Below are 26,200 nucleotides of genomic sequence, written 5' to 3' on the forward strand. Positions count from 1 at the left end.
CCCACCAGTGTGGCTACAAGGCGCCGGCAGGCGAGGAGGATGAGGCCAGGGTGCACGGTCCTCGCAGGAAGGACCCTGTGCAGCAGAGGAGAGAAATGCGGGGTAGCTGGGGAGGAACGTGCTTGAGTTCAAGCTCGGGGGTTGCACTGGCTGACCCAGAAGCATATTGATGGCCTCTGGGCCGATCCGTCCACACTGAGCCCTTCCTTGTCCCGAAGAGAGAGAGAGAGAGGATACGTGAAGGTCTGAATCCCTGAGGAGAGCAGGCCAGTGCTGGGGTCCAGGGCACAGGCAGAGGGGTTGGCCTCAGTTACGGCAGAAGGGGAGCAGAATGGATGGGCACAGAGGACAACAGAGGGCTTGTCAATGTAGCAGCAAGAAGAGGCTCAGGTCTAGTCTGCTGGCTTCTCTTTTCCCTTTGAATGAAGAGTCAAGGTCAGCCAAAGGGGAGGAGGGCTTCTGGGGACGGATGGAAACATCAGGAGACCAGCTGGGCCAGGGTCTGGACGGGGTCAAGTGTCTCCTGAATGAGCTAGAGGATGAGGAACTAGTCCCCCACCCCGCCCAACCACTGGGGAAGGCGTCGCTGTGGGCAGGTGGGCACCGCCACTTGGAAACTCAGACATAAGTATCAGTCATGCAGCCAAGATCCTGACAGAGGCGTTTGGCCAGACTTTCACTGAGGAAAGGACCTGGGCTGCACTCAGCACGGGCACGACAGGCCCAGCTTGGGACCCCGGCCAGAGAAGCTCAGGTTTGGACCAACACACGCAAACAAAATCACTTCCAACCTTGCCCAAACAAGGGAAAAGTGAAGAATGGTTCTGGGGAGAGCTGATACGGCTGCAGTCCCTTCCCCGAGACCTTCTTGACCTTGAAGGGTGAGAGCAGCTCGCCTAGGCCCTCGTGCTGAATTTTATATGAGAGGGAATTCATGAAAGCGCAGACGGTGTGCTCTGGGAGGATCTGCTGCTTCGGGAAGGGACCCTGTGCTCCCCCTGGGAACTCCTCAGTCCCCCCGCGGGCAGGGGCTAGCCCAGAACCACGCTGCCAAGGTTTGTTTCCAAGCACAAGTCAGGGAAGCAGCGTTTGGGGTAAAGGAAATGGTTTTCAGGGCTCAGGGAGTCTGCTGGCCTCACTCCCTGCCTGCCTGCCTGCCTGCAGGCCTCACCTGTGAGACTAGGGAGCACACGAGTCCTTCCCTTCCTCCCCCTCTGGCAGACCTCAGATGGCATGGACGAGCCGATAGCACCCGCGCAGGTACAGCCCTCAGGCTGCCTCCAGCATCTACTGCCGCTCCTTCGTATGAGCTTCAAACTAGGTGTCCCCTCTGGGTAGACTAACCCCCGGGGAGCAGGCTTCGCTAGCTGAAGGCACCTGTGTGAGAAGCCACTTTGCATCCCTCTGGGCAAACGCAGCCCTGCGCCAGGCACACAGCCGGGCCCCAGCGGCGTCCAGACTCGATCTCAGCCCTGCTCTGCCCAGTACCTTTGCACAGTGCACGGTCCTGAGCCCAGGGCGGGCATGTTGGAAGCCACCTCTCAACCTTGCCGCTGACATGAAGCAGGGCTTGACAAGTGTTAGAAGCATGAGTGAAAGGAAACTGGACCTGTGTGGGACCGTGGGACCGTGGGTACAGCCCTCTTCCTCCCTAACCGCGCCCCAAATGATTCGACTGATGTCAGAAATCCCAGCACTAAGGTTTTATTTCTGGAGCTGAAGACTCTGTGCCCCAGGAAGATGTGATTTCCTCGTAAAGGGGGAGTGACTGTTCTAAGCCGTCGTCTCAAAGGAGCCATGGTAAAATGAAAGGCGCCCCCAGATACACCCCCAGCCCAAAGAGCTGCGGGCTCTGCCAAGTGGTTTTCCCTCCCTGCACCTCGGTCTCCTCCCTGCCATCTGGAAGGCGGTGGGGCTCCACCAAGTGCTGTCCTCAGCGGTTTCAGCTGCCTCTGGGATCGGCTTCCACCACCTTGGCCGATCCTTACCACCGTCCTGGAGAGCTTCGGGCCGACATCGGGCCCCCGCCGACGGGTGAACAGGCCGAGGGACCTTCCTGCCTCACCCGAGGCTGCACACACAGCCCAGGTGCAGGAACCCAACCCTCTGTGTTCTCATGACGCTGGTTTGCAAATGGGGGACCTAGAGCCCTGGGGTCCCCAGGGGTGCCCCAGAGGCCGGGATGGGGGACCAAACCAAGAGGGAGGCAAGCTGCCACTCTTAAGAAACCTTTGGCAGAAGAGGCTCCACTGCAGAAGATGGTTTGAAAATCACCACATGACGTGGTGCCGTGTCCTTCCATTCTAGCTTCAAACGAACACATTGGGGAACAGCCAGGCCACGCACCTGCCTCCCCCCACCCCCTGCTGTGAGGAGCACAGTCTTTACCAGCGATGCAGGTCTCCTCCTACAACTTCTGCACCACTGAAAACAAGTCCTTGGAGGCCTGGGTTCTTTCTCCCACTTGCATGATCATGACTCAGCTGAGTCTCTGTCTTCTGATCGATTCCTCAGGAAGGAAGTGATAGCATCAGACTCACTGAGATGCGTGGTCCCCCAGAGGACCCTCCCAGAATAGGGCTGATGGGTGCATTTTCATGCTGGTGTTTAAGCCCCCGCCCCACTCCCCAATCTTGTTATAAAAATTCTAGAAGCATTCCAACCCCACTCCCAAGTTGGTTCTTTCTGCATAGTGATTTGGATGGCAGAGGCCCGTGGGTCACCCACCCATCAGCTATAGGCCCTGAGGACCTTAGAAATGTCTGTAAGCCCACCCTCAAAACGGGAGCCAGTCGGGAGCTCAGTGCACAGTGGAAGGAACGTTCTGTACAGCTAGGACACTCAGGTAGCCTAAAACCACGGCGGGCGTGCAGCGGCTGGCCAGAGCGGAGAGGGTATGGCAGACGGAAGCAGACAGCCCTGTGGTGGCACCAGGAGTATGTTTATCTCCCAGGAGGGGCAGGCTTCTGCCGGGGCCCAAACCGAAGGACAGATACGTGTCACCCCTGTTCCTGCACAGTCCCCATGTGTCACAGGTGTGCAGTGAACACCTGAGGAGCCGGACCCCCACGGGACAGGAGGCAGGACTGGGCCAGCACTGCTGCCGTCAGGGCCCAGCTGGATTGGAGTGGCCCGTTTCCATGTCTGGGGGGCCCTGTGCCAGCCCATCACCTCTGTGTGAGGCCGGATCCCCCGTCGAGGGGGGACCCACGGGCTGGAAGAACAGATGGGGGCGCAGGCCCATGCCCAGCCTGAGGGGCTCTCTCCTGGCCTGAGGAGACTGCTGTTGGGGAACATGATCACCAGGAAAGAGAAGGGCCGGCCAGGAGGGTTGAGGTCAAAAAGTCGGCAGCGTTAACACACCACAACTGTGTGATACGCACCTGCCCTTTTCCAGCCTCAGGGCTCGAAGCTGGAGGTGGGGAGAGAGAAGGGTCACTGTCCAGGGGCAGACCCTGGACCCCCTCAGGAAATCCCATGCGGGACCTCGGCCGTCAGAGAGCGCAGAGCCTGGGCTCCCGTCTGAGGGGAAACGTGGGTCAGAAATGGCTGTCAGGGATGGCGGCGACGGAGCAGGCCTCCAGGGAGCTGGGGCGTCACGGCCCTACCAGAGGAGACAGGAGATCGAAATCGTGTGTGGAAATAGCACGGGCTCGCCAGGGCAGAGCCCGGGGTGTTGGGGAGCAGGAGGGACACAGGTTCGTACAGCCAGTAGAACCAGCTACCACCAAGGGCTCCGAATGCCAGGCAAGGGGACCTGGATGGTACCTGGGGACAAGGGAGCCTCTGTTCACAGGCCTCAAGCTAGGCTCTGCCTCCAGCTGGCCCTAAGACCCGGGACAAGCTGTTCAGCACCCTGCCCCTGTTTCCTCGTCTGTGCAATGGCCCTGTGCACCTGGGTACCATGGGACCCTGTGCAGGTGAGGGAGAAAGGCACAAAGCATGTGTTTAATGAACATTAGCCGTTGTTACCGTTATCAGTCATTGCTTCAATGGTTCGTTCCTTCAGCAGTTGCTTCCTGAGCTCTGACTGTGCCAGGGGCTCATCTCATCCCTGGGAGCTCAGTGGTGAGTGGCGCAAACACAGTCCCTATGCTCGAGTGGCTTACAGCTTGCCTTCTAGAGGGGGCCCACAGCGGTGCGGGATGCAACCCAGATCAGCCTGTTGGTTGGTGTCAGGAAGAACAAGAAAGCAGAGAATGGAACAGGGTCGTGCTGAGTACATAGGCTGGCCAGGCAAGGCTGAAGTTCTCCAGTGGCGAGCAGAAGCAGGGGCCCCCACGGAACGGGCGCTTCTCTGCAGCCGGGAGGATGAGCTCTGCCTCAGGAGGCTGACCCGCCAGCGGCTGTGCGGGACAGACGGTGTGGCCAGCAGCAGGTGAGGGGCGCGAGGCGGCCCTGGGCTAGTCAAGTCACTTCCAGAGTGGTCTCCAGAAGACCGCAGATGAGGTGCACAAGGAAAATAGTAACACTTTTCTTTTCCTTTTCTATTGTTGTCCTGCATTGTATTATTTTGGCCTGCATTGTACTGCACTGTACTATTTTGGCCTGCATTGTATTACATATAAAATATTACTGTGCGTGGAACTTGGAGGTGGAGAGCCAGTGGTCCAGGCAGGAACCGATGAGCCAGGGGCTGTGCGGGACCGAGGAGAAGGGGTTGGGGGTCCCAGAGCTCAGCAGCCACCTGAGTAGGACTCGGGGCAGTAGTCTTGACCGATACAGCCAAGGAAAGAGGAGAGGGTTCTGATGTCCTTGAAGACGCAGGCCCAGCACTGGGACCACAGGCCCTCGGGAGAAGAGGGCACCTGAGCACACCCCAGAGCCAGAGCGGGTGACACTTGAACATCCCTCCTCTTTGGGAGGCAGGGGCTTCCGTGCAACTCAGGACTCCATGGGAGAGAGTCAAGGCCTGCGAGTGGAGGAAAGGTCATTTTCCTGCTTTTTGAAAAGTGACAGCTTGGTTTTCAAAGGGCTGTGTTGGTGTTACGAGGTTCCTAGTTTCTGGGCCCTGGTACCTCTCCTTGGATGGAGGGCAGGATGTGATGGACCAACCATTTTCTCTCCTGCCTATCAACATGGAAGCCACGGCCTGTTCCCCGTGTGCACTTTCTGGCATCTGGAGAACAGGCTGGGGGGTAGAGCTGGTGCCCTTGAAGGGCTGTGTGCCTCTGTCTTCCCAGCCCTTTCTTTATGGTTGTCAGAGAAGAGGGCAGGGGCCCTAGATACCAAGGTGGGCCCTGAACGTGGGTGACCTTGGTGGGGTGGGGCAGGTCAGGCCGGGCAGGCCTGCCTCCCCTCCGGCAGATGGTGACACGTGTGCCCTCCAAGGCCCTACACTGGGAGTGACTGGAGTCCCTGTGTCACCGTGGGCGGAAAGGCCCGCCAGCCTGCAGCTGTCTCCACTCAGGCTGGGGGATTGGCTGGCTCTGGGCCCTGCATATTCCAGATGGGCCCCTGCCAGATTCCCAAGGGAGGGGCACTGTAAATGCCCCCCATCCCCAGAATCACAGCCGTTCACAGGGCCTCTGAAGGGCAGTGAACCAGGAAAGCATCTGCCTTCTGCTCTCTACCCACAGCTGAAGTCTACATTGGCATCGGGAAGCCTGCAGAAGCCACAGCCTGTACTCAGGAAGCTGCCAACCTCTTCCCGATGTCCCACAACGTCCTGTACATGCGCGGCCAGGTCGCAGAGCTCCGAGGAAACCTTGAGGAAGCCCGGCGGTGGTACGAAGAAGCCTTATCCATCAGTCCCACCCACGTGAGGAGCATGCAGCGACTGGTGAGTCCCCGAACCAGGCTGGGACCCCACTTCTGGATTGGGGCTCCCCTTGGAAATAGCAGGTAACTTGGGACCCCTAAACCCTCGTCCAGTTTTGAAGGCCCAGGCACTAAGCCTGCCAGGCTATCCCGTTGCCTGGGGCCAGCAACGCCATTCCCGGATGGTTTATCCAGATGGATTCCGTGGGAGTTGGCCGTGCTCAGCCTTTGCCACTCCACCCAGTGGTCCTGTTCTGCGCAAGCGTCCGGTGGGAGTCGCTGGTCCCCTGGCCACTGCCCTTGTCACCTTGGTCTCTGTGCTGCTGGTGGCAGCCACCTTGTGGGATGTCCGCATGGCAGAGAGACCCCAGCTTGTCTCTGATGCTGCCGGCTAGTAGGGGTATCCTATCAGCGGAGGGAGAGGTGGACCCTCTTATATTGGGAGGACCCAGGTAAGTCACCTGGTTCACACCAGGTGTATGGGAGTGGTGGCTCCCCAGAAATGCACCTGCGCCCCTCCCAGATGGCCAGGCCAGAAGCCTGGGGTGGCCCTGCTGCTCCCTTTCCTGCCTTGCCGGAGTCGGCTCTTCCTCCGCCTGGGTTTCGGTTAGGTGGGGGAGCAGACTGGTCCCCCTGCCGGGTTCTTCTCGTTAGGCTGACTGTGTTAGACACGTGTGTTGAGCACAGCTGCCCCACAAAGCTGTCAGTGTCCTCCTGTCTTCCTGTGACAGTCTGAATCGAAACTCAAAAGGGTCCAAAAGGGACCAAACTGTGTTGCTGAGTTGCTGGTAGTTGCCTCTCTGTGCCTGCGTGCCCAGCTGGAGTTCGGGATCTGTGCTTCATACTCAATGGCAGGCCCTCTCTGATCTAATGAACCACGGGAAGGGGGAGGCTTAGACTGAAGCCAAGGTGGCGTTCGTGTCCGCAGCCCTTGGGAGCACAGGGTCCGTAGTCGGGTTAGCGTGCGATACAAAGAGCAAGCACTGGACAGGGAGTCTGGGGACCGACCCTGTGCCATTAGTCGCTGGCTCTTTAACCTTGGGGAAAGACCCTGAGCTGTCTGCACTTGGTTTCCTTTCTATAAAGTGAAAACAAGCAGCTGGATGGGCTGTGAGTCTCATCCACTGCCAGGAGGGTACAGTTTGGGACCTAAGATGTAAAGTTCTCAGAAGGATCCCAAAGCCTCCATTTTTCTGCCGTTCCTCATAGTCATAGGGGCAAAATGTACAAGGGGCTCAGCAGGTTCAAAAATAACTAAGTACTGGTATTCCGTTTTAAAAATAAATCAGACCTTCTCATAATTATAGCTACTTGATCTCTTTCCACCTTCCCTTGAGGCGCGTATTTTGTAGCTCAGTATGGCTTTATAAATAATTTTACGTATTATCCAAACATTAGCCTGTTTGATTAAAAATATTACATGGCTTTTAATTTTTTGTCTCTCTATTGTAAGAGGGTTTTGTAAAGAGCTTTTCAGATCTCTGTGCCTTTGCTAGAGCATCGCAGAAAAGGTATAATCAACGCTTGTACCCAGGCTTTTTATTGAAAAGAAGCAGCGTGTTTCTACCTCGGGGCCTATGAATTATTCAGACGAGTATTTCTTGTTCATCCCCAAGGGGAACACATGAGACAAAAGATCAAATAGGAAAATCGCACTGGGAAAGTTTTCCGTTTCACCTTTGGAGTTTTTCGAGACACCCGAGCTCCCCGGCAAATGGTGGATGCTTTCCTTTGCAAAGGTGCAGCCCTGGGCTGGGGTAGCCGGTGAGCCCGGCCTGGATGAGGCTGCGCCTTGCCTGCTGGATCAGGGGCAACGGCTGAGCCCTGTCTGGCTCAGAGGCGTTCTTGCTGGGAAAAAGCAGTCATCATAAACCCTGAAGACTTTTCTCAGTGCATCCTGATATATTCAGAAACTGTCCAGACTGGAGGCAGGTTGAGAGCAGCAGGCCTGCAAATTTCTAAGAGTTTCAATCTTTGGAGTCATACTGCCCAGTGACTGTGATTGGGATGATCCCCAAAGGGCAGCTGGGATGGCCCCTTCTTGGTGACCTTGTAAATGACACCCCCTGACCTGTGTTCCCCAGACTGCCCCCCGCATGGTGTCTGTGGAGGGGAGGCCCCTGGCCCAGACACATCACAGCCCTTTCTCTCCTGCTTCCATCCCCAGCTGTGCAGGAAAGCTGTGTTTCTATGGCTTGGGGCCTAAGAAGGGAAGAAGGTGGCCTTTGCAGTGTACTCTATCTAGCAGCCAAGGATGAGGCTTTGGGCCAGACAAGGTGTGCAATTCGAATCCCAGCTCTGTCACTTGCTGGCTTTGGGACCATGGGCAAGTCACCCTCTTGGTGCCTCAGCATCCTCAGATGTATGAATGGGGATGAAATTAGCACCAGACACAAATTAAAGCACAGAACTGAAGTCTCTTATCAAGTCACAAAAGGCCCTACTCTGCCCTCGCAGAAACCGGACTGGTTTGCCAGTCCCTAGGTTGAGGCACAGGGGTCAGCAGAGAGATCAGAAGTTTTCAGCAGGGAAGAGCCAGGGGCTCAGGATGTCTGTGGTGGAGGGGGTGCGAACGGCGGAGTTAGAAGGAGTTTAAAGAACTTGAGTGCTGGAGACTTCCCAAGAAGCAGCCAAGGGGGTTCCCAGGGAAGGAACCCGTGCAGTCCAGCTGTGGATCGTAGAAAAAACCAGACGATGGAAAGTGTGTCTGCGCCAGCGGTACTGCTAGAGGGTGAGGAGTGGAGGAAGGAGAGGAGGTGGAGGGACCGTGGGAGGGAGCTGTTTTGGAGGAAGGAAGCCGCGTCCACTGCAGGTGCCCAGGAGGCACATAGCAACAGAGAACTGAATATGGTCAGGAGCTCGGCTTGTTCTGTGATGAGCAATGATTCATTAACTCCTAGGGTTGCTTGTGGTGGCGTGCACCAGAGTGCCCGACCCAGCTGGGAGGAGAGGTACAATTTAAGCAGAAACACAAACACGTGAATATTGCCTGAAAAGCAATAATGACTTGGAGGCAGATGATATTCATTAAAGTTAATAGAAGGTCAGACTTGACAAAAGAAATGTAAATTACACCCCAGTGAAAATGAACATGTTTCTAATAGTTTTAGCCTTCATCTGTGTGTTTAAATTCACATACAGAGAGAAGGGAGAGCAGATATAATGTGTTTAATATTAATAATGAGTTAGCACAAGACAAGGGAGGCAAGAGCTGAGTGTGGGCAGATATTAAGGGACTGGTGAGGCAAAGGGATAAGGAATTACTAAGTAATGTTGTTGACAAGGGAAGGAATTCAGAGAGTGATCAGACTTTTTCCAGAGAATCTAAAAGCATATTTTCATATCATTTTTGCATAAGTGCATACATTTACATACATTTGCATGCCATGTTTCATTCCCAGTACCCCAAGTGAATTAATGAAACACAGCAAGATTTTCCACACCAGTTATCCTGTAATCTGGAGTAAGGGGAGAGGCGGAAACAGTGCTGCCGGAGGCCTGGGGCAGAGGAATGGGCTCGCTGGACAGTGGTGCCCAGGGCAAGGGCAGGCACAGAGACTCAGGGTAGCCAAGGACAGAATTACCAGACAGGGACAGGCTTTTCAATCAAAATGTTGTCCACTTAACATCTGATAATGTCAGCCTGGGCACTTGGGGGCAATGCATGAGATCAGAGGGCAAGAAAGGAACAAGAACTTTCAGGAGAGGAAGGACATGACAGGGAGCTAAGAAGTGGTATGGAGAGGAGCTGATAAAACAAAGATAGAGAAATTAATTTATCCCAGACTGTATTAGCGGGAAACTCCGGCCTTCCATCAGACCACTTGACAGGGTGAGTAAAAGTGGAGCAGAGGCCAGTGGTGGGGGTTTCCCAGGGCTTCCCAAAGAGAAGGGGGCAGAGCTCTGAAGAGGGCTGTGAGCTGGAGAGGGACTGGGCCCAGGGGAGCAGGGGGCAGTGGTGGGGGTGGGGGCAACAGAGGCGCTGCCGAGCCAGAGCCTGCCCCTCCACGGGGGCAGGAGGAGAGCTGACGTGTCACCCTGAGAGGTCAGCCATCCCTTAGAGCAAGTCTGGTACAATACTCCAGAGCTGTTGCTCAGAGAGGAGAAAATATAGGCTAAAAGCAGTAAGGGGCCATCCTCTTGAATGTTGACGTTCCCAAAACAAGGCCTAGAAAAGGACAGAAGCCAGCAGTCATTCAAAGGAGGGTAGCCGGAAGACTGGGGATGGTGGAAAGTTCCAGCAACTCCGCCGGACAAAGTAGTGGTGAGAGACCATTGATGGAGTTCCCCAAAGAGAGGGGAAGATGGCTGGGAAGAGGCGGTTGGAGGTGATAGGTTAGGCCTGGCACTCCACCCAAGGAGTGTGGCTGAGGCCTGTCTTCATCCTTATGATGGATCCTTATGAAGGATCATAAGATGTGAAAAGCCCCCCGAGGTCAGTCAGGCTGACTTCAGGTGGTCTCATACACAGGCTGTCTTCGAGGGTTTTCTCCATGGTCTTAGCATTTCTGAAACATCAGAAATCTGGAGTGACATTAGAGACATTAGGGGTGGTGTTGGATTTCTGTCCCAGGGCACACGTTAGTGGGGAAGACTGGCAGAATGGCTGAGCTTTGGAAAAGCACATTTTAGGACTAAGTGGCTGAGGTGTGTCACATGGATGGTGGGTCTGGAAGGAGGACAGCCAACATGCCATGCTGTGGGACGTGTCTTGTGGACTCTTACCACGTTATACGTTGTCTTACCAGCTCTGAAGTTTGAGCCGAAAGTACTCATCACAACGAGGCTGGCTAAGGACATGGCTCAGAAAAGAAAGCTCTTTGGAAGTTCAGAGAGGGCTGAGCTCCCTTTAAGCGGTGTTCAGGCTGAGGTGCTTGTTGACTGTGGGAAAAGACTTCACCCCATGATGCCTGATGAGCCAGCGGGATGGCAGGGAGGGTCTGAATCCGGGGAAAGAGGTGCGCTCTGGCTTGCTGCCACCAGCTTGCACTGAGAAATGCTGGAAGAGCCTGGGCGTTTTTCTCTTTGTGCATCTTTTCAAGTGCCTGTTTTGCGAGCGTTGGGGGGTTCCTTGTTTGGGTCCCACATTTTACTAGTTGGAAGTATGTTTTTGGGTGTGTGCCTCTGTTGGAGGAGAGATGCAGCACGAAGGTGAGGAACTTGTGGGGTTACCCGAGAGACAGACAGCCTGTGTCTTTGTATCTGTCTGATCCATTCATCGGTCTGGCCAGGGGTCGCTGGGGTCAAGGGCGTCCCAGGGCTGACACACTGGGTAGGGTCTCACAGGGGCGCGGCTCCACTTGTCCCCAAATAAACCCCATCTCGAAGAGCAGCCCTTGATCCCTTCTGTTACTCTGGGCAAGACAACCAAGCAGATGAAACAGAATCCAGACACCCTGCCCCTTTCAAACGCTGATCTTTGGAAATGGATCCCTTTCATCCGAAGTATCCATTTTCTTCCTCTTCACAGAATGATTGGCAGGAACAAAACCTTGCCATGGTCAAGTGAGAAGCCTCTTTCATCTATGAATTGCATTTTATTTGCTTCCTGGGTTTAAAAAAAAAAATGCTTTTAAAATTAAGGGGAACGATATTTTTCTCTGAAGAAAGACTTGATGAAATATTTAGATGTCCTCCCTTCTCTATGCATCTGTGGGCTGGTTGTTAGAACCCCTTGAGTGTACAAGACTTAATTTCTCTAATATCTTGACTCATGCGAACTGGGATTCACACTAACAGTGCAGGAGAGACAGTAGTGCATTCTGTTGGGTGGCCAGGACTTCGTCTACCTTCTCGCCCTTCTTATAATGGGACACACTCCATTTGAGCCCCTTAGTAGCTTGAGAGCCATTCGAGAACCATTAATATTGGGCACGAATAGAACCTCTACAGCGAAATGTAAAACTTCACCTGCCAGATGTGTTTGTTCTCACAGCAGGCGCCGAGGTGGACAATTTCCTTTTCACCGCTGCTCCTGGTGACCTGTCCCAGGCTACGCTGCAACTTAGCAGAACCAGGGCTGGGCAATGCTGAGAGTGGACATTTCTGGAGTCACCCAAGCTCCAGGAGTCTAGGGCTCGAGAGGTAGCTCAGCACAGGGGTTACGAGCCTGGTGCTGGAGCCATCCTGTCTGGGTTCAAATCCCAGCTTCATCCCGTGTAACTGGTACGGCCCGAGGGAAGTTTCTTAATCTGTCCGAACTTCCATTGCGTCAGCCATTCCCTCAGCCATTAAGCAGGGAGAACCCTAGTGCCCCCCGTGGTGTTACCGCGTGGTTAAGTGAGTTAATACAGGGGCGCCTGGGTGGCTCATGTCCTTGAAGCATTGCTTTTGGCTCAGATCATGATCTCAGGGTCCCGTGTCGGGCTCCCTGCTTCCCTCTCTCCCTCTTTTTGACGGAGGTGGGGGGGGGCATTTCCTTTCCAAAAGATCTGCCCCTGGGCCTGGCTTTCCTTCTGAACCAAATTTCAGCAGCTGGAGGAGCCAAAATAAGAATATATCATAGCGCGTGGCTGCCCAAAACCATGTGCTTTTGCCTTTAAGTATTACTTTCTGTTTCTCTGGAGCCTGTAGCCCAGCTTACTAGGGTTGAAAGGAGTAGAAAGGGGGATGTGACATGTCAGGCAGAGACAGGAAGCGTCTCTTCTGGCTGGGCTCGGGGGGACCAGTCCAGGGCTGTGGGCAGCCAGGCCCACCTCTGGGCCGGGGCAGGGAGGAGGGGCAGGGGGAGCCGGCCCTGGACCTGGGCAGAGAGGGTGGGTGGGCTCCGTAGATTGGCCAGGCAGCAGAGCCTGCCATGGAGCCCGGCTCAAGCGTCACCCTCTGAGAAGCCTTCCTTGCCCCCTACCCACCCACCCCTGCAGAGGGGCCCTCAGCCCCTTCACTTCCCTCCTTTAAAGCCCCTGTTGAACCAACATCAAGCTCTTTCTTCATGGATCTGTCGCTGGTTGGGGCAGGCTCCATGCCTGAGGTGGCAGGTGTAGACCAAGGGTGGTGGGTAGATGAGGTGGGGCAGGAAGAGAGGAAGAACGAGTTCAAGAGCCAGCTTGACCTTGACAGATGTCATTATTCCCCTTTTACAAACGCACCCCCTGCCAAAGCAGCGAGTGCTTTCCCCGGAATGGATTGTGAGCAAATATCATTGGAACATGTTATTTTTAAATAGTCAGGTTAACTCTTTGTTCAGAGGCCTCTGGGTGATTGTTGGCTTGGCCTTGGCATACTCCCTTCCCACCATGGGTACAGGAAATGACCTTGGGGGGGACTGGAAGACACAGCACATGGTTTCACATCAGACCATGGAGGCCAAGTCAGCTAATTAATGGAACCTTCCAGTACAGTGGAATCTGAGTGTATTACAGGCCAAATGTCAAAGGGGATGTGTTATGCAGTAAGGCAGGGCTTCTGGCAGGTGTGCCTGGCACAGCCAGGTCCCCAGGCTGACCGACAATACCTACTCCATAGCCGAATATGGCAGAAGGCCACAGGGGCAGCCCCAGGGCGCTGGGTAGGAGCAGTGGCCACCCCACTCAAGTTTAGACGCTTCATCCTGTTGCTCCCAAGCACGTTCTTCTCTGCCAGCCCCTGTACCCCATCTGGGGATGGCGGGGCTCACCGTCCTTAGACCAGAGACTGCTGCAGAACGATGTGAGGCAGCCGTGCTGGAGTCCGCGGTGGTCTTCCCGGGCCCATGTGTGTGCCCTGCAGGTCTGCTCTCTGTCTCTCTCAGCTCTGTCGGAGGGGACCACCCTCGGAGAAGCTGACCCATGGCGACCATGCCCATGAGAGACCTGGTTTCAGACTAGGAGCTAAAATGATAATTTATAAAGAATGGTGCCTTTCCTGGGCAGACCCCCTGCTCCCTCACCCGTCCTCATCCCCAGAGGAGCTCACCCTCTAAGCGAGATGCCAGGTTAGGTTCCTGGAGACAGATGTCAGGGAGGCTGAAATGGCCGTCCCCACACAGACTAGGACGGAGGCATTTAGGGTGACATGGCAGGTGCTTAGGGATTGGGGCTACACAGATCCAGGCAGTAACGAGCACCTCCTGAGCCCCCGACTCTCCTACTGTCACTTCCCCGTTTAAACCAGAGGTCCCTCCCAATGTCCCATGGTCACAGATGAGCCAAGAAAGGGATAGCCTCTGCCCTTGGGAGTGCCAAGGAGGACAGGGAGCTTGTCACCCTTGGCCTAGAGCCACCTGGTCCTCTCTCCCCAGTGTGCCATACAAATATCATTAAATACCATTTTTTATGTGAGAAAAACAGATGCCCAAACCCCACTCTCTCTGTTCAGACAAATTCTCTTGGGGAGTTTCTGGCAAGCCACCCCCTTGGTCACCTCATCCCAAAGACACTCCCTCATCCCTTGATGGTGACCCCGGACACATCCTTAGCCCTCCTCCTGCGGTTCCCTCTGTAGATTGTGAGCCTGGTGTCTTATTCAGGTTGTGCCTTCTGATCTTGGTCCCAGGCTGAGGGAGCCTCTGCTTGTACCCCCACCCCAGCTGAAACACAGATTCAAGTAGCTTCTCTTGTTTCCACAGCGCCAAGACATGTCCCTGGCTTCCACGCCCAGCTTTGTGGATGGGCTCCTCTGGGGACGGGGGAGGGGACCACGTTGCTCTAACTGGGTTTGCACAGTGCCCACACTTGCTTTGGGATAGGATGGCCACAGTGGCAATAACAGGAGCCCACCAGAGCCAGGTCAGGGGTGTGAACCACGTGGAGAGGACGTCTGAGGAAGGGGGAAGGATTGGAAATGATTTAGGGGAAGAACCAGGTAATTGAAAGGTGGGTTTTGTTTTTTGTTTTTGTTTTTGTTTTTCATGACTCAAGCTATGTCCTCACATTCTTTTGAAAATACATATTTTTAGCTTAGAGCATTTTCTGTTTGTTGGACCTGTGTGTCGTCCTTGGAGCAAAAGGAGTGTCTCCTGGGAACATTGCTCCTGCACCCACGTGACTGCTGTGTGGCTTACGGCCCTCGTTCTCCCGCAAAGCTCTCCCATGGCAAGCGGCATCGCCGGTGCAGAGGTGCTCTGTACAGACATTTCCTGCTTGGTGTTTGGATCTCCTACCCACTGCAGCATTTTCTCAGTGTTGGCTAGGGAGATCTGGCGTCGGGCCACCGGTGCTTTCACCGAGGGCTGAAATCACAGACCCAGCAGCAACACAAGCCGGCGCAGGCTCTGAACACAAGCCATGTCACCAGGCCTTCCTTTGCTGCGGCTTGCAGAAAAAATGAATTCTGTGTTTATTTCTCTTTTCTGTTTTGGAGTCTCAGATGACTAATTACAGGCAGTGCGCTCAGTGTCTCATTAGTAATTATGATCTAAAATTATTTAAAATCTGACATACTCTCTCCAAACCATTTATTCATAGAAATTCTGCCCCGTTATTCCAGTGTGATTTGACATTTCCCTTCCATCGCGTTCCTGCCTTGCCACAGCTACTGCGCCCTGGCTTGGATCAGAGGATCTGATCCACATTTTCACTAGTCTGCGTTGTTCTGTGTTCCCAGCTAGCTGTCCCTAACGCCCCTGCCTTATTTCCGGCCTCCCTGGATGTCAGCCCGCCTCAGCATCCTCCTCCCCAGCACAGCTGCCCCTGAAGTCAACAGGAGGGAGTGGCTGTCACCACGAGGCAGTGACATTTGGGCCCCCTGGGTTGGCTGTCCCCCACCTGGCTTCCACATCCCATGGTGCTGGTTCCAGAGACTCCCCAGCCAAGAACTCATGGGTTCTTGGGGACGTGTGTGCCCACGTGTTGTCCAGACCTTCAGATTGAGCTTAAAAGCCTTCATCCAAAAGGTCTAGGGAGGACACCCTAGCAGCTTCTCAGGTACTGCTTCCAGCTTTTCTGCGTCAGGATCAGGGGTGAGGGCCTAACGTGGCCGGGGAGTCTTTGGACCTGGCACTCACCAGAGAGCATTGCAGGATTCAGAAGTCCAACAAAATTCCCCAGTCTAAGCACCCGCTTGTGCGGATGGGGAAACTGAGGCCAAAGAGGGGACAGGACTCAGCAAGACGCCGTCACTCCCCAAGGCCTCGTGCCCACTTTCTCTGTCTGCAAGTGGGCCATAGCACCTGCCTTCTCACTTTGGAGTTGGGGTGGAGAAGAGAGGAGCCCCTGGAGCTCCACTCATTGCTCTGGGGGGACGAGGGGGTCAGAGGGCTCCAGTCTGTCTTGGGGTCACACAGCATCCCCTGAGCTTGTGTCCTCTCTCTTTGCTCCCAACTGGAGTCCAGACTTGGTCTCCCCACTTGGCTCTTACCCTGGACTCGAGGTGACCCCTACTGGGTAGTGTCCCTTTCTTGCAGCCGCCCTTGCCCCATCTACCTGGATCACTAGCATCAACACTGATTTATGAGCCCACTTGGGCACAAGGAAGTTTCCAGGGTAGCCTTTGATACCCTTCCTGTTGCTGAGGAGGATGGGGGGAGGGGTTGCTTAGGAGGAGGAATGACAAACGTACCAGCGACAAAATACCAAGTATCACCAAGTCTCAAACCCTCGGGCTCTAGGAAGATAGTTACTTGGAGCCAAGGCAGCCCCCCAACTGCCCGTCACAGAAGTGTGCTCTGGGCCCTGTCCGTGGAGACCCCCTACTCTTGGGAACCAGCGAGTGCCGCTGACCAAGGAATGGGTGCCGGTGCGCACAGGCTCTATCCCGGGGTGCTGCGTGAGAGCACTGCCCGGGGTCCAGAGACAGCCTTGCCCCTCATGTGCCTCCCGAGGCCCCAGTAGACTACAGTGGGGAGAGGATAGAACCACAGCCTGAGGGCCCACCCCTAGCTCCCAAATCTGGGCCCCTGCGTCCGGAAAGCTCCAGAAGCTTCAGGAAAGCCCTACGAGAGCTCCTCCCCTAGGGTTCCTGGGCCTCCAGCCCCTCTGCCCTGGCAACCCACCCCCTGTCCCCATGGTCCCTCTGCTGCTTTCACCTCCCCCCAAGCTCCCCGATGGACGCGTGAGCTCTCATCCTTCCCTTTCCTCGTCTGCTTGGTATTTATGGGACACTTGTCTCTGAAAATACCTTTTCAGGACTTGTCACTTTTCAAGCTTTTCATCTGGGGCCCAGCGCCCTGGTGCCCATGACTCTGTGCCATGTACCACTCCAGCCTCGCCTCCCACGCCACGAGTTCAGCACAGCAGCCTCTCAGTAACGGTCGTAACGATTAAATGACACAATGCGGGGCGCCTGGGTGGCTCAGTGGATTAAGCCGCTGCCTTCGGCTCGGGTCATGATCTCAGGGTCTTGGGATCGAGCCCCACATCGGGCTCTCTGCTCTGCGGGGAGCCTGCGTCCTCCTCTCTCTCTGCCTGCCTCTCTGCCTACTTGTGATCTCTCTCTCTGTCAAATAAATAAATAAAAAAAATCTTAAAAAAATAACTAAATAAATAAATAAATAAATAAATAAATGACACAATGCATGCAAGAGTCGTGGAGCCTGGTTCTGTGCCAGATGCTGTACTAGACTCTCTAGTCTAGAAGGAAAATGTAGGAAAAGCCACAGAGACTCCTGTAGGCAGAGGTACAGGTCACAGGCTATCTGGTCTTCTGGAGCAGGAGGGACAAACACGGCTCCGCGATAGGTGTGACCTGGGGGCCAGGCTTCAGCAGCTGGGCAGAGATGTGGGCTCTGCCACAAGTTGGCGACAGATGGAGTTTGAATACATAATAAACAAACCAGCCCTTGGAGATCCGTATGGGACAGTTGGGGCCAGGCAGTAGATGATGGCGAGGACGTACTATTGATTTTGGTAGAGGCGGTTCCTTAAGGAAACATCCTTATTTTTCAGAGCTTCCTGCTGAACTATTTAGGGATGAAGTGTCACAATGCCTATAATTAAAAAACCAATTCTTGCCCCCAGAATAGATAAAGCAAGTGTGAAAAAAGTTAACAGTTGTTAAATTTCGGTGGTAGGTATATAGATGTTCATGACATTAGCCTTTCTGATTTTCTGCATGCTTGAAATGTTTCAAGGTTAAAACAAAGAAAGTGACATGATCGAGTTTGCATTTTGGAGCTCTCTTTCTAAAAGCCAGGGAGGCTAAGTCAGGCAGAGGCTAAGAGACATGAAGGACTCTGCTAGTAACGTCTCGACAGTCTGGGATAAGAGATACTGAGAAAGTAGATTCAGTAAGGCTCAGGGAGGAACTGGAAGGTTCTTGTCTGGTTCTCAGACAGCTGGGTCATGTCCCTGGTGGCTAAGACAACCTCCCCAACACGAGGAGACACAGGAGGAACAACTATGGGATGCAGGCCTGGCCTGTGGCTGGCTGGGTCTGGAGGCATTTCCAGGGCAGGGGCCGTGGTTAGGAAGCCGTGGTGGCCTGGAGGGGACAGCTGAAGCGATGAGGGACATGAGACCCATTCCCAGCTGGGCTGTGAATCAGAGACAGAAAAAGAGAGGGCCAAGGGCGAAACCCAAGAAGCACCAACATTTGTGGAAGAAGAGAGAAATTTGGCTAATGAGGAAATGAACATTCTGGTCATTGACAGTTTTCCCATCCACTCGGCTCATCCAAACTGTAGCTGGCATTTGGGCCTGGCCCTGCCAGATGCACAAGCCCTTCTGTTCCCACAGTCCCAGTCTGCTCTCGGCTCAGCGCTGTGGCCAGCCCTATGTCCCACAGTGGTTTAGGGGATTCCATGAAGCCACCGTGCAGAGGGAGGGTCCCAGTCAGCAAGATCACGTGATAAGTGTGGGAGATGGGAGTGACTTGAATTATAGTCACAACTTCCACGTGGAGGAGCTGAGGGCCTTGAGCTCCTCTGGGCCTCAGTATCTTCCTCCGTGATGAGGAATGATGATGGGAGAATCAGATGTGATCCCCTGTGTGAGCCAGGGCTCTCATGGTGTCTAACAGTGAATGCTTGCCATAGTTCCTCGGAGGAATGTGTAACATCCCCTGTCATGTCTGTTGGGGACCTGATTCTCTTGCCAGGTGCCAGCGGGGGGGGAGGGGTGACCCAGGCTGATGACAACAGTGGCCTTTCCTGCAAGTAATCTTGGACACACACACATAACCTGGGATCTGCCCTTGCCAAGAGATCAGTCTTTTTTTTTTTTTTTTTTTTTTTTTTTAGGTTTTATTTATTTGAGAGAGAGAGAGCGTGGGCCCGCAAGTGAGAGAGAGCGGAAATGGGGAGGAGAGAGAGAAGCATGCTCCCTGCTGAGCAGGGAGCCCCATGTGGGGCTCGATCCCAGAACCCTGAGATCATGACCTGAGCCAAAGGCAGCTGCTTAACTGACTGAGCCACACAGGCACCCCAAGAGGTCAGTCTTGATTAGATCCATTAATTGCAATGCTGGCTGATGTCCTTCCAAAGGAAGCAGAAACTGCTGGCCCACCCACCGGGGAGCCTGTGGCACACAATGCTGAGTCTTTCTTCACAAATAAAGGAGCAAAGCATGCCTAGTGCAGAAACCGGCCCCTCGCCTGTAGGGATCCGAGTCCCCACAGATTTTCTCTCATCCTCTGCATCAGGGCAGCGGGAGTCCAGACAGAGGCATGGGGCTAGAACCAAAGTGCAAGCAAGCCATCCCCGCAGGGATCTCCCAGAACAAACTAGAAGCAGAATCTGCCTCTTCCTAAGGACAACATGCGTTTTTTTTCCAGGCCTTTCAAAGCCAGGCAGGTCAATGGAGTTATAATTGGCAATCTAATTAGAACTCCCACACGCTGTTAAATTCTTTACCTGCCGCCTGGCGTCTTGCACAGAGGTGACGCATCTGCCGCTGCCTGTGCAGTGATTAAAGAAAGCCGGCTGCAGCCCATCCTTCTTGCCCGCAGCAGCCCCCTCCAGCCACCCCCACCACGGCGCCAGCGCCCACACGCCCACCAGCAGGGATGACACGGGATGCAGCCCAGTTGACGAGAAAATTGGCTTTAGGGAAAGTAGGCTCAAAGCGTTGTGTTGCCGAGTGATTTTTTTGGAGACTAACTGGGAGAAGACAACGCCCCCAGCCCCATTTTCCTGGATGTCGGAGGTGTTTGGAGAGCATGGTTCCAGGATGCCTTCAGCTTTCCCCCAGTCAAGCCACTCGATCACAGAAGAAAACATCTCTCTTTTCTCCCTGTCTGCCTCCTTTATCAGAAGAGCTTTTGTGCTCCCCCTGCCCCCCGCAGCCATCAAGGTAGCAGTGTGCTTTGGCCAACAAACTGGGTGGATTGTCTGGCACCAGCGTCCCTTGCGTCGTCCGTGGTCCCCCGCCGCTGTGCCTTGGCCTTCTGCAGCTCCTGCCCGTTAGCAGGTACGCAGTGCCAGCAAGCCGGCTCTGCTCCTCTTTCCCCAGCCCTGCCTGCAGTGACGTCATGGGGAGCTCGAAACCCGCCATGGCAGGAGTATTTATACCATGGAAACTGGCAAGCACTCCATATCAGGGTCTTTTCTTTCAGAGTCAGTACACCAGAACGCCACTGGACTCACACATCTAGATGGTTTCATGAGGGACAGAGGACGCAGAGGAGGGGGAGCGAGAGGGTATCAGCAGAGGAGAACACCAGTGTCCCTGACTCAGGACTTCCAGGGTGGAGGGTGCTCTTGGCACAGACACAGTGGAGCTCACCTTGTACGTCTAGATAGAGACAGAACAGCCGAGCGGAGACTCAGAGGAGAAAGAGCGAGAAACAGGATTGCCCGGGCTGGTGGCAGGAAGGGGGCCGTGGTTTGAAACAAAAAGACCTCCATTCGAATGCTAGCTCTACCATGCATTCATTCGTTGGCAATTTGTATGGCTTTGGACATGTTATTTAACCTCTGTCACTCAAGAGTGGAAATTCCACCCTAACAGAACTGTTGTCAAGGTCGAACATGGCTCTGAGCACCTGCCTGGAACATCAGGTCCACCCAGCCGCTGCCAATCTTCTCGGTCTTCCTCTTCCCAAAACAGTGTGGCGGCAAGAATCACAGGTGAAGTGAAGACGTTCCCCCAGAGTCCGCGGGGACGGACATTAGGCCTCCCCACAGTCCTACTCTTCCTCACTCATTGAGATAAGGAGAGGAGAGTACGGAGAGCTGGGGGTGCCCAGGTGGGGGACAGGGAGGCTGAGGCCTCATCCCCTCAGCTCTTTGGCAGCCGCACCCCCGAGCAGGTCACCTCTGGCTGCAAGCAGCTGCATCTGTGGACCCCAGGGAGCAGCGTTTAGCGTTACCCTTTCCTAAATCCATGCGGCATGGAGGGCCCACGTGCTGCACCTCGGGAGCCATGCTTACTGTTGCTAACAGTTTCCAGGCCCTCTCGGATGGGTCTGGAGCTCTGTGCATGGGCCTGCAGCTTGGGAGGAGGCTCGATGCTTCTCACTGGTCAGGCCCACCCAAGAGCAGGTGGCCAGTGCGTGTTCACTCAGCCCTGAGAGCCTCCGTCTGGGGGAGTGGGCACATCCCTGTGCGCTTCCCGTTAGGGCTGCTGGGGGATTTCGGAGGAAATGACTCTAATCTTGATGCTGATTTGTTCCATATTGAAGTGGCCAGTGATAAGAGCTCAATTGTGTTGGAAAAGAAAGTGCCAGGCTGAGTCCCTGTCCCATTTCCGCAGCAGCCATGCGGCTCCCTGCCGGCAGCGGCTCCCCACAAGTCCCCAGCCCGTCTGCCATTGTCACTGTTTCAGTCCAGGGACAAGGTCTAGGGGGCCCCCAGGGAGAAAATCTTGGCAAAGACCCAGGAGTAAAATTCCCCATTTCTGAGCAAACTGCCTGTTTTCTTCTCTCACTCAATGGTAGCTTCCCTCGGCTCTGGTGCACCAGGAATGCCGTGAGGACCGGAATGGGGGGCAGTCAGGGCAGAGCAGGAGCACTGGCCCACGAGCCCCGTGCCCTGTCTTGCTGCCTGCGTTCCCTGTTGTTAGGTTCTCTTGTCATTTGTGGAAAAAATTTTCCAAGGCTTATCGATTGCAGTCCTCTCTCCATCAGAATCATCTTATCATTTTTGTTTGTTTCTGTTTCAACGTGGAAAAAAGAGCTGGTGCCAGACCCTGGCAGGAATGGGGAAGATGCTTGCCAAAGTGACCGCGTCCCCCGTGGCAGGTAGTGAATCAGCAGCGTTTGTGTCCCAGCGCGTCGTCAAGAGAACTGTTTGTCTCCAGCGGTGGCATGGCGTTGCCGGGGCAGGGCCAGGGCCAGGGGGGTGGGGGTGGCGGGGGCCCCTAGCAGAGCCTGTTGAATGCTCAGACCTGGGGCGCACCCTGGCTCTGTGTCATCCTCCCGGCTGCTGGTGGAGCCTGTGTGCTCCGTGGAGCCCAGATGAGCTTGCGTCCCCGGGTGGCCTTCAGGGTTGGGGTCTGGAGCCTTGCTGGCCGGCCCAGCTGAGGAGCGCACCTGTCACTGCACCACCCAGACAGGGGTGCACCTGGCCTAGAGCTACAAGCTGGCACGGTGGCCAGGCGAGGTTTTCAGGCCCTTCTGGTGGACCCAGGCCTGGACAGGTGGGGGGGGGGGGGTGCAACAGGCTCATGGCTGGGAGAGGACACCCATGCTGCTGTCATCAATGAGTGTCCACTGGGTTCCAAGGACCACACAGGGTTATGGAGAAGAGTCCCCAAGGCCCTGCCACAGTCCAGCAGCTGATAGCCCTTTCCCTCTGCACTGCTGGCTTCTTGAGTTTTCAGGGTTTCCTATAAATCCAGTGGTCTTCCGGTACTGCTAGTGAGCCCATCTTCTGACACTTGTCCACACTGGGTCAAGGTGTCGCCAGCCATGGCTGCCTTTCAAGTGTCAGAAGCCACACGGCATGGCCCAGCGCCCCACAATGTTCAGCCCGGCCAACTCAGCGCCAAGGGAAGCCGGGGTCCCAGGGCCGCTGCCCGGCCTGTGTCGGCCTCTCCCCTCCAGAAAGGCCCCCCACCCTGTCCCTTCCTGGCATGCTGCGAGCAGTCTTCCACACAGGCTGCAGAAAGAGATGCTGCCCTATGGCGTTTTCTGCTTGTTTCTCTAGTTGACGCTCAAGTTCTGAAACCAGAGGTGCAAGAGGTGACCCCCAAACTACTTGGTGGAGAAAGATTTTACCAAACCCTAGAATTGTCGTCTCGAGCATGTGCTCCACTGCTTTGTGTTCTAGGCTGGAAAAGTGAGGCAGAGAGAAGCTCCTGCCCAAGCTGGGTGCTTGCGGCTGGGCCGCGGAGCAGCCCTGAGGCTATGCGCCCCCTACCAACGGGCAGGACGCCCCCCAGCCTGTGCTTTTGCCATGTTTGGTGATAAGTGGTCAGAAACAAGTGCAATGACACCCTGTGAAAGGCGTGACACATTCCCCTTGCCCTCCCCCCCCCCCAGGCCTGATGAGGGTCTGTCAGGGTCGCTGGGAAGAACACCCAGCCCTGGACCTCAGGAATGGGGCAGGGGTTTCTAGGACTCTCCCATGCTCTGGCCCGGAGCTCTGGCTCCCAGCAAGCCCTCAGCTCAGCTCTGTGGGGGGACATGTGTGGCTATTCTCCAGAGGGTAGAGAACCTCCAGCTGGGGTCGTCTCTCCCTCTGCACCTGCCCATCTCCATCACCTCACGGGGAGCTAATCGTCTGCCTGTGCTGCCTTCTCACGTGTGGAAGCCAGGGTCCCAGGACCCCAGGGCAAAGCTGGGCCTGAAGTTCGCTCAGAGCTTCCCCGTGGCCCACACCTCACTGGCTGGGGTGGAACGCCATCCTCCCAAACCCACCTGGGGAAGCAGCAGCCTTCCCAGAGGGTGGAAGGCTGGGCCTCGGCCTTGAGGGAGTGATTAGCTCAAACTTTCCACGGTGGGGAGGCGCTGACTTCCCGGCCGCCCTGTGCCATTGTCCCTGCCTGACTTGTTGCTGGGGAAAGTAGATAAAAATAAATAAATAAGTCAGCCTGGGAGATGTAGAAATAAGTCAACAGGAGTCTCTTGCCCATTATCGATGGAAAAGTACGAGTGAGGGGAGCCGTGTTTGCACCCACAAAAGATGCTGGCTGGGATGTGGCCGGTCCCACAGCATCAGGGCCAGCTGTGGCTCTCTCTCGTCGAAGTAGACTTAGCTAATATTCATATCCACATGGAGCCTCGGAGCTAATACTGCAACAACAGGCATGCAGTTTAAATGGCAAATTAGGGGAAGGGCAGGTAGAGAATCATCTGGAATTTTACCGAGGACTGACCCAAGCGTCAGAGTAAGGAGGATGCCCAGCATCCCTGTATGTTTCTGGGGACCCCAGGGTTTCCTCCTGTTCCCTTCTCAGCCCTCGCCAGGGTGCTCAGCCTGAGCTGCACAGAGGCAGACCTTCCTGCTGGGGTCCTTTGATAGTGTGCGGGACCTGCCTGGCCTGACGTTTCTTCACTTAGGTCAGTGCGCCGTGCCGACCTGTAGAGGCGCTGATGCCAGGGTTTCTGTGCCGTGTTAGTGGAATTTGTGTGAGCCTTGCCCCAGGCTGCCATGGACGAGCGAAGAGAGCTCACCCCACCAGATGTGAGGATTCCCTGTTGCCCTTGGCCTGGTCTCCAAGGGCCTGCCTGAAGCAGTGTTTGGCCGCAGGGCATTAGCATGCAGATCAAAGTGATTCAACCCCCAGGACTGGGGTGGGAACTGTGCTTGGGACCCAGAGGGAGCAGCTCAAAGGCTGCCTTCCATGGGAGAGGGGGAGGGGGTTATGGACATTGGGGAGGGTATTTGCTATCGTGAGTGCTGTGAAGTGTGTAAACCTGGCGATTCACAGACCTGTACCCCTGGGGATAAAAATACATTATATGTTTATAAAAAAAAAAAAATTGGAAGGGGAGGCGAACCATAAGAGACTATGGACTCTGAAAAAGAACCTGAGGGTTTTGAAGGGGCGGGGGTGGGAGGTTGGGGGAACCAGGTGGTGGGTAATAGGGAGGGCACTTATTGCATGGAGCACTGGGTGTGGTGCAGAAACAATGAATACTGTTACGCTGAAAAAAAAAATAAATTTATTTAAAAAAAAAAAAAAAGGCTGCCTTCGAGATGTTTCCAGGGAGGAGGCAGATGCCTTGTTAACCTTTACAATGCTGAAGTCTGATAGGGGCGCCAACATTGTTTTTCCTGACTAACAAAACCTCCACACCATTGGTTCCAAAGGGCAGGTAAAGAAAGAGAGTCAGAGTGCTAGATAGTGGGTTCTAGTTAGGGCGGGGGTGACTGCTGAGGGCATAGGGTACCCCATCTCTGATTTGGAGGGTGACCAGTTTCCTAAATGGTGTCAGCGGTGGCAGGCGTTACAGAAGGGGTGGTTGTAGGATGAGCAGAGCAGGCCGAAGGGAAGGGAGCTGGGCTGTCTTGCTCCGCACAGCAGGGTCCAGACTTGGAGGGACTGCTGGGGGGTTACCATCCGGGCTGCCAGCACAGGGTTTTGGATAGGGTGGGCGTTGTTCCCGTCATGCAGCTGTGAGCAGCCCTATCAGCCCCTCTCCAGCTAGGTGCCGTGGTGCTCATCTGGGTCTGGAGAGACCCCAGTCTGGCCCCTCTGGAGTGTGGCAGCCACCACCTGGGAGAGGGACCTGCAGAGCCCAGGCAGGCTGACAGAACTGGACAGGAAAGTCACATCCCCAGAACTTCTCCCCCAAAGAGGATTGCTCCCTGGACAGCTCTGCCCAGAGCCAGCTAACCCTAAGAAGTCGTCTTAGAATGTGTCTCTTGGTCCCCTAAATGCCCACCACCCTCCAGAGACCCTGGTCCCCTGACCTGGAGAAGGAGCCCTGAGCTGGCCCTCTGGAACCCAAGACCCAACTTGGCCTCCCCCTGGCTGGGTGACTGAGCCAGGTGCTTGCCCACCCAGGACCCTTTTCTCATGTCTCTGTCATTAGTAAGGCCCTTCGCAGCTGTGACTGCCCACAGGCCCGTCCACACGAAGCTTTTAGAGGCTGGAGTAGCTATGTGGTCGTGAGCCAGCCACCCCGACTCTGAGCTCCAGTTTTCTCATTTGTTAAGAAAAGGGTGTTTTATGTCCTTTGGGATGTCTTCCCTCCTCCTCCTTCCAGCAGGCCTTTCTCTGTTCTAGATGCTGGGCCTCTGCAGGGGCACTCGGCCCTGCCTGGCTCAGAGAGGGCAGGGCGCAAGACCGGAGTGACAGTCTGTGCCACTGAGCTCCCAGCCCTCAGCATACTGGGGCCGGAACATCCACAGGTGCTCGTGAAGTTTAGGGAAGGGAGGAAAGAGCCAGAAGCACTTGTGGTTATAGTCAACCCACAGTGGGGTTGACCCAGTGGGGTTAGACTGGGGGCTCTCCAGACCCACAGCACCACACAGCCTGGGACCCGGGTGCTGTTCCTGAGCCCAGTCCGTGATCCGGGCGGAGTGCTGGCCCTCTGGGGAATATCCTGCGCTCCTCTTTGCCACCCGAACCGCACCCCAGACGCGTTTCCACAGCAGGGCCAGGCTGGGGGTCGTTGGTGCTCAGAAGCTGCTGATAGGCTGGCTGTGTCCCTCCCTCAAGGTCCCAGTGATCCCCGGCGAGTGTCCTCTTCAAGCCGC

The 26,200-nt window shown here is 55.2% G+C and overlaps 1 protein-coding gene across 6 annotated transcripts in view; it reads left to right on the top strand.

Moving 5' to 3' along the window:
• TTC7B (tetratricopeptide repeat domain 7B) overlaps positions 1 to 26,200 on the top strand; it is a 248,341-nt gene that overhangs the window by 211,420 nt on the left and 10,721 nt on the right. For all 6 annotated transcript variants that reach the window (XM_046007995.1, XM_046007989.1, XM_046007990.1 and 3 more), the window contains one exon: positions 5,580 to 5,782. In XM_046007995.1, coding sequence (XP_045863951.1) covers positions 5,580 to 5,782 — 203 coding nt within the window. The remainder of the gene's footprint in view (positions 1 to 5,579; positions 5,783 to 26,200) is intronic.

The sequence above is a fragment of the Meles meles genome, chromosome 6 (genome assembly GCF_922984935.1).
Source record: "Meles meles chromosome 6, mMelMel3.1 paternal haplotype, whole genome shotgun sequence".
NCBI classification, from domain to species: domain Eukaryota; kingdom Metazoa; phylum Chordata; class Mammalia; order Carnivora; family Mustelidae; genus Meles; species Meles meles.